The following is an 8,296-nucleotide window of genomic DNA, read 5'->3' on the forward strand; positions in this document are numbered from 1 at the left end:
ATGACAGTATCTTGTTCATTAATAAAATAAGAAAAAGGAAAAAAGGCTGGAGATACTGAAGTGTCTTAAGTTCCCACAGGAGGCTCACTAATACCCTGAATGGCCTATAGAGATTTGCTGCTCTCAGACCAACATCCCAGTTGCACAGAAGAAACACATTCCCTCTCAACTTCAGATGAGGGTTCCTGGACAAAGACAATGACGTCTGTATGCCAGGGCAAAAGGAGAAAGCCTTCTGTGCTATTTATTGTAGCAACAGGCCCCAGCAACAGTCAGACTCCATGGTGATAACAAATAACCAAGCTCCCAAGGCAGAGACTAGGACATTCCTACTCCCTAGACCTGCAGCAAGGAGAACCAGGTGGCCACAGTTTCACCATGGGCTGCAATATTTCTAACAGGGCTGCTGTCGCACCGCTATCTGCTGAGGATCTACAGAACAGCCAGGAAGCCAAAAGCCAGGTAGTGACTTCTTCCAAACAGATTCTGTACAAAGTTTGTTAGGAGATGTCTTAGCACGGAAGCGTACAAGGACACATGCATGCAGGGAACTGGTTTTGCTGATGTTAACAGTAGCTCTGAATTTGTCTGGGAGCTCTTTAAGAGGTCTGGCACTCACTGAGCTTAATACAACCCTTATGCTACAAGGGAGACAGACTTACCATTGGGCCATGTGCATGACCTGATTTTACAGCACCTGAAAAGTGGCTTTTCATACTCTGTCTCACTTTTCTCATTAAACGAGAGGCACTCATCTCCCATGCCAGTGATGAATTGCAGCACTGCAGCAAGGTGCATTTTGCCTCAAAAAGTTATGAGGTAGGGAGCTTGTATATATGCAAATATTATAGGATACATTACAGACTTCACTAAGAGACTGTGCATGAGCTGTGTTGGCTGAAGCCCAGAAACACAAAGCGACAAAAGTGTATCTAGGTTCTAATCCTGCATTCTTTGAAGGTACAAAGCTATATTTTTAGAAGGTGCACAGGTCACACCTAATCAAGTGCTAACTTAAAATGAAGTTTCAAATTTCTAATCAATGAGCAGCATACAGAAGGCATGTAAAGTACAGAAACAGTACCCCAATATAGTCAACTGGATTATGGACACATTTGGGCTTAAGGTCATTGCTTCCTTTCAAAAATGCTCCAAGAGACCTTTCCTTACAATCAATACCCACCTGTGACAGAATATGGATAAATATCAGAAATTTATGCGCCTCCCACTCCACTTGGAACCTGCCAATTCTATGGGACTATTCTAGATACCATCTTAAATGTTTAGAAGCCCAAGGAGCTTCTCATTTGTTTCCTTATTTTCTTGTAGACTAAAAATGACAGCATTTCTGGAACAGGGGCTTTCCCCTCACAGGATGAGGCAGCTGGGCCAACAAGCACTTCGAAAGATAGAGCCAAACTTGAAGATGAGACCAGTGAGGGAGACTCCCCTGAAGAGCTACCAGAAAGATTTACATCTTCTCAGGAAAGCAGCAGTGCACAAAACACAGGTAAACAATAAGTGAAGTTCATACCAGCTCCACAAACGAGAGATCTAGGAGCAAATAACCTTGAGAGGCTACTGCTACAGCCAGCTTCTATACCCAGAAACATTCATGCTGTGATACCACAAGGACTGAGATCTTAGCACGGGTTTAAAACAACACTATAGTAGCAGAATTTCCTATCTGATTATAGTGTCCTGCAGCATAACTCAACCCTCACTACCAGAGCAAACAGTAGGGTAGATACTTCTCTTGGCAGATGCCAGGAAGAGACAAAGAGAACAAACTCAGCCTCGTCCCCACGGGTAGCCCTCTCTAACTGGGATTACAGCACACTGGGAAGACAGGTTGCCCACTTGAGGTCTGTCAGTCTGCTGTTACAATGAGTCACGTTTTTACAACAGAAAGGTCAATGCAATGCCCCTGACTAGCAGCACCAGGTAGAGACAGTAAGGAAATACCATGCTGTTCCTGAGGCTTGCAACAAAAAGATGCAGGGCCAGTTATATAGAGAAAATCAAAGATTTCAGAAATAGTCATGATAAGGTCTGCTAAGATGTTTTAATTTTTAAGTACAAGTGAACAGTTAAACCCAAACTTCTCTGTAATTGTTGGATACAATTCTAGTAAAAGTTGCTAATGGAAATACAGCACCACCTTTTGTGCATTTAGGCCCCCTACATTTGTAGTTTAACTCTTGGATTTTTAATGTACCATGAACAGTTTACATTTTACAAACACATTAAATGGAAAATCTACAGTGTCTCTTTACTCTTTGTAATAAACAAGGGTTATAATAAAATATTTCAAATTTAACACAAAAATAATAATTACTGGTGTTTGCTATTCATTAAAGAGGACTTAACTCCCAATGCCACAGAAGATGCGAAAGGATTTTATTTTAGATTGAACAAAATTATTTGCTTGCTCTGAAATCACATTTCATTTACTTTCAAGCTCCTTTTCCTCTCACTACCTAAAAGATAACTCCACAGGAAATTTCTAAACATAGTTTTTAAAATCATGCTTCAGAATTCCATTTCAAGATTTAAAAAAACCCTGTATCATACCAAGATATTTCAACTACATTTTTCTCCTGAATGAATAGGTTGGTAAAACCAATACATATTCACATCACTTGTCAATGTTGCCCACTCATCATGCTTTTATTTTTAACAAGATGTGTTTTGCTATATACTGGCTTCTGGCATTTACATGTTCTGACTGACAGCTGAACCCCAGAGCTTTCTGGGCGACTGGTTTGGTTATTTTAAGGAGAGGCATGGAGTCAGCTTCTACAAGGTTGTAGATGTTCTGTATTTTTGTTTTACAACTGAAAAATAAGCCAACGTTGTCATACTCACTCTGCTTATAAAGACTGGCAGATGTCAGCTATCTGTGATTTTTTATTTGGTCCAAGCATTCTTTGTACAAAAGCTCAAACTTCTGCCAATAGAGGCTGGGCAGATGGTAGAACTGTCAGCTGAGGGTTGAAAAACCTGATGGGCCTTGGCAATAAAGTTGTTCGTTGCTTATTCATGTCTAATATGTGGAAACTACACAGCCACTCAGAAGGGTTACCAAAATAATTTGGGTTTTATTCTTAATTGCTGTTTATAAATATATAATTAAGTGTTGGAACGCTTATGATCAGACTCAAATGTAGCAATGCTAATACAGTAAAAATCACATCCCATGGAAACATATGAAAGCTTGGGTTCATTTAACAAAAGAACACAGTGATCTTTACAAGATGGCCTATCAGCAGGCTTGTACTATTCCATCCCAGCCTGGCTTTCTCTGACCAGAGCATAGAACCCTTGAGAACTTGAATTGTAAAGAGCTCCCTATGGACTCTCTTTGGAAGCATGCTCAAAAATGGGCTTCACAGGCCTTCAGCACATGCTTTCATGCTTTCCTGAATGTGCCCCTCTGGATGTAACTGACTAACTACAGTAAGAAACTGAATTAGGTACCTGCACTGTTTTTCAAGCCACTGAAAAGCTTACAGCAAAGTTTAAGCAGAGAAGAGAGCATCAAGCAGGCTGCCTCCACTGGACCTTCATAGTATGTAACCTTTTAAATGAAATCTGTGGCATTGGAAATACACCACAAACTTTTGTTTGGATGTCAAGTGTTCTACAAGTTTTAATGTTTTCATCTTTTGAAGATGCACTGCTCACCAGCAAGGTCATCAGTAAGTCATGGCCCTTACAGGAAACAGAGAGGCAAAACCCATCAGACATTCTTGAGGAGCTGAGGATGCAGGGAATAATCAAGAGCCAAAGTACTGCTGCCAGGACTGGAGAAGCACATGAAAACAAGGTAAGTGTCATTGTACAAGATAGGGCCCTTGCTACAGCTCTGACCCTGGTGTGAGCACCCTGAGATTCCACTTCAGCACTTGCAAAGCATGCAGGCATGTCTCCTCTAAGAATTCAGAAGCAAGTTCTTCAACAGAGAGCCTGTGTTATGGGGATGCTGAAAGAACAGAAGCTGGCAGCAGTTTTCAGTTGTTTACAGCTTTCAAGCTTGTTTCAAATGGGGACAAAGGAGACAGAGTACTAAGAACTTGCTCTTTGAAAAACTCACTGGAAGTTACATGCCACAGACTTTAGAAACAAGTCCACAAAACTAGAAGAAGTACTGCTGTCAGGGATTATTTTTACACTTAAATCAAGACAATCTACAATTCACATTTTATCTCAGACTAAGAAACCATTACAAAATGGATTTCAACAAAATTATAGATTATTTGAGTTAGAAGCTAGTGTCTGCTGTCTTTTCATTCTGAATGACAACCTGAGGTTTACTTTGGCTTCTGAACTCAAGTTCATACTTTGTTGTCAAGCACTGCATTAAGGATCAGATGCCTATTCCAGAGAGAGTTTAGAGTTCAGATGTCAGGAGGGAGAATGTCTTCAGCGAGTTTGTAAGAAGTTTAATGTATTTGTGGATATGTGTCATCCAAAGCATGATCTGCTTGAACACAGGAACAACTCAAGCTCAAACCAAGGATGATTCCGAGTAGCTTTGTCATTTGAAGCAAGCAATTCACACATCTCTAACCTCAGCCACTTACATTACTGAAAATCAAAGAGAAACTTTCATAAGAAGGACAAAACAAGCAAGTGCCACCTTATAGCCTGGCTGCTGGTAGTACCTAACATTTCCTGTTGCCAGCACTTTGAAAAATGGGACTCAAGTGTGTCTGAGTGCAGCTTCTCCACAGCCTTTGCTCACTTCCCTCAGGGAGGTTTTTTAAGTATCTGAGAGGATTATCCCCTCTGTGGCTAAACTTAGGTGACATACTGCAGGAAGGTTTTTGTCTGTTCTCTTTTTTCCCCCTTCTGTATTAAAAAACTGTCTGGTATTAAATTACCCCTACTCTTATTGACAAAAACTCAGTCTGTGCTACTTCTCCTTAGAGAACTTCTGTCCTCCCAACAACAGCTTTTAAAAGCTAACCTCATACTTTTCACAACAAAGCCAACTTTTCCAAGCCATATTTCACTATTGAGCAGGGCAACCTACAAATTGTCTGTCCCTAGTTGTTAACTATTAGCTTTCCCTTAGCAGCAATGGAAAATTCGGCCTGCGCTCTCTCTCATGAAAATCATTTACTCTGTTAGGCTTAAAATCCAACAAGTCACCTATGAAGAGAGGGACTAAAATCCCTCAACACAGATGCAGTAGAAAAGGTTTATTACCCAGACATATTCCAAATTACACACAGATAAAAATCACACTGGAAATTTTGGAATTGACCAGGAATAAGCATGAATGGCTTTAAGCTAAACTTCAGTCCAGCACTAGCTTCAATGAAGAACTGAGCTCACAGACCTCACCATTGTGAAAGATTAGTTCAACCAGATTTGAGATTATTTTTGCAAGAACATTAGAGATAGTGATGCCTTTGGAAGAGCTTTCATAGTTCTGCTCAAGTATCTGTGCCCCTTAAGCGTTGTCAGCATTAGTTGTCTTCTCAGGATTTCCTGCCAATGCTGTGAAACAGCAAAACTAAAAATCCTTCAGTCTTTTGACTGTCCCTCCCTTAATCTTCAACAAAGGAATTTCATGCAGCACAGACTGAGATGCCTTAATATACCTGTTGAAGTGCTACTGCTCTAAAGGAGCTGAACTTCTGAGCCTATCAGGTACCTTTTTTCCAAGTGTACCTTTAAAGGCACTCCTACACATGAGATAAGAGGATAAGCAAAAGGACTAAAAGCTATAGTTTCCAACCGAGTGGTCTATGGGAATTTGATCCATTTACCATGGGTTATCACTTACAAAGGATGCACATGGGTTATTATTAACTTTTCCATTACTGTTAGCTTTCAGTGTCAGTTTCTTGAAGCTTTGTGAACTCTCATTCTCCCAAAACTGTTTAGCTCAAATCTTTTCTCAGCTTATATAGACACAGAGCAATCTGGAAAGCAACCTGCTTGCTGAATACTCAGTTTAATTTGGACATACTGGGAAGAATTTTCCATTCATCTCTTCCTATGCAAATCACAGTTTATCTTGGGTAAGGAATGACATTCTCAGTCATACCTTCCCACTCTGGGCTTTGCTAGAATGGCCTTCATAATTAGAAATAAGAGGGTTTTTATTCTTTTGAACAAGTATTTTTCTTTCATTTTTATGATTGAACATTACTTTGTTCAGATTTTTTGTGTGTCATACACATTGAAAATGTCTCCTTTATCAGTTTTCTTCCTACTGAATCATGCTCCACCTTCATCTCACTAAATGACTCATTCTCGATACTATTTGCAGCACTTAACACTTCTGGCAGTGAAGCCCAACTTCTAGGGTTATTTATGGCAATAAAAGTCTGGGGAGCAGATAACTCAGGAAACTTGTAACAGGATAGTGATTATTTCAACCATAGGTCCTGAGCTTAGCACTGTTAAAACTGCTTATCATGCAGAAAACTGTAGAATTCAGCCTCCTGGCTGATTAAATACATCTTTCCAGGAATAAGTGCTACCCTCAGCAGCAGAGCTCTAAGTTTGACCTGCTTATTTGTATGCCACAGAGGCCAGCAGTATGATGATTACTAAGATCCAACAAAAGCATTATTAAATCTCCCCAGCAGTAACAAAGTAACTTCTCTAAATACTCAGGGCCTCATTATCACATCTCCCTATCTGCTGGGTGTACAGCAACACTGCAAGCTTCACAGACATCACTCAACAGAAAATGGGAATTCTCACTGCAGACAACACTCACCCATGATTGAGCACTGAGGTTATTAGCACATCATTATTTCTAGGCTTTCACTGTTATCAGAGTCCATCACCTCCATGCATGAAAGAATGCAGAAGGCAAGCAGCAAAGTGTCACCTCAGCATCAACATATACTCTGCTGAAAGCTTTTCATGTCTCTACAGAGAAATGCCCTGGAAAAGACACTAAAGAAACCACAAGCTAGACTGGAAAAAATTCAGTTTGGAAAGGGAGGACATCAAGACTTCTGCTGAAGAGAAGAAACAGGTCATCTAATTCTCCTGTGTATTTTTCCAGTGCTTGCTTTATCACCTAAAACCCTCTACTTTTTATAAATCAATCTAATGCAGACAGCTTATGTACAACCTACTGCCAAAACCCGATTAATGGCAGCACAGTGGGTCCTCTGTTCATCTCATAGATGTTGGAAGGCCAGGTTTATTTTCACTGGAAGCCTAGAAGATAATTCTAGAAATATGCATAGAAAAAACTTCTGGAGCAAATTTGTTTTGTTGTTTTTTTTTTTCCCCCCCTACAGCAAAAGATGCACCTTCCAAAACACTAGAAAAAGCTGAATAAATTAAGTGCTAAATGGAGTCACATTCTGATCACATTTGGGTACAAGGGTAGAAAGAACTGCTGCATGTGTTTGACACATCTACTTCCATTCCTCATTACAAAGCATTGCTGGTTTTGTTGTTTTGTTCTAGGTTAGGAAAGAGGAAACGAACAAAATGCCACAACAGGGCATGTTTTTTTTCCAGCAACTGCTCACCAACCTAGAGGCAAACAGACTGAAAAGGACTGACCAAGTTGTGAAAGTCAAGGGGTTCAGACACTCCTCAGCCCTCACTTTTAGATGATGAGCCAGGGGTACTGCTGATGGAAATAACTGCAGTAGAAGCCACAATTATACTGTGGACTCGGTCATTAAGTCTGATAACTTAAAACTGCATTCAAGAATCAATCTGGATCTAAGCTGTCTTACAAAAAAGGAGAACTGCTCTGCTCCCTGCAGCTGTCTTTTTTTATAATAAGTAAATGATTTATCACTGGGCACACCTGACTCTTGCTGCTACTTATCTCACCTGGGAAAATGGTATCTAACCTTAATTATTACACACTAATTGAAAGGAACAAAACAAACAAGAAGAACTATAAAGAGGCAAATTAGTAACCAGCCAGTTACTAAGTTCAAGCACATACACATGACCATGATTCTATCAAATTTAATATTATATTATTAAGTTTAGCTCTCTTCTTGGATGGCTCCATGAAAAGACTCCCTTTCCCCTAGGGAGCAGGAAACCAGAGGTTAGAAAGCCACAAGAGAAGGCACAAAACAAGGAGCATGCAGGGAAAAAAGCTGTGATCCAGAGCAGGAGAACATGGCGGGATCCTAAGCATAAGGAAAAAAAAACAACAAAAAAGACTTGCTGCACAGAGCAACTGGCAAAGAGTTGAGAGCCTCAGACAGTAAAGTGACAACAGGCCCCAGGAATATCTATTTGACAAGCACTGAGCATACAAAGGAAGGACAGAACAAGTCCTGAAACT

The 8,296-nt window shown here is 40.2% G+C and overlaps 1 protein-coding gene across 1 annotated transcript; it reads left to right on the plus strand.

Annotated features, from left to right (window-relative positions):
* Positions 1-378: 378 nt before the first annotated feature.
* Positions 379-7,687, plus strand: STMND1 (stathmin domain containing 1). The gene is given in 6 exon segments (XM_051610248.1): positions 379-462; positions 1,330-1,510; positions 3,675-3,829; positions 6,904-6,988; positions 7,486-7,563; positions 7,566-7,687. Coding segments are annotated over 6 exon segments (705 nt in total).
* The last annotated feature ends 609 nt before the right edge of the window (positions 7,688-8,296 follow it).

Source organism: Apus apus, chromosome 2 (genome assembly GCF_020740795.1).
Source record: "Apus apus isolate bApuApu2 chromosome 2, bApuApu2.pri.cur, whole genome shotgun sequence".
Lineage (NCBI taxonomy): Eukaryota > Metazoa > Chordata > Aves > Apodiformes > Apodidae > Apus > Apus apus.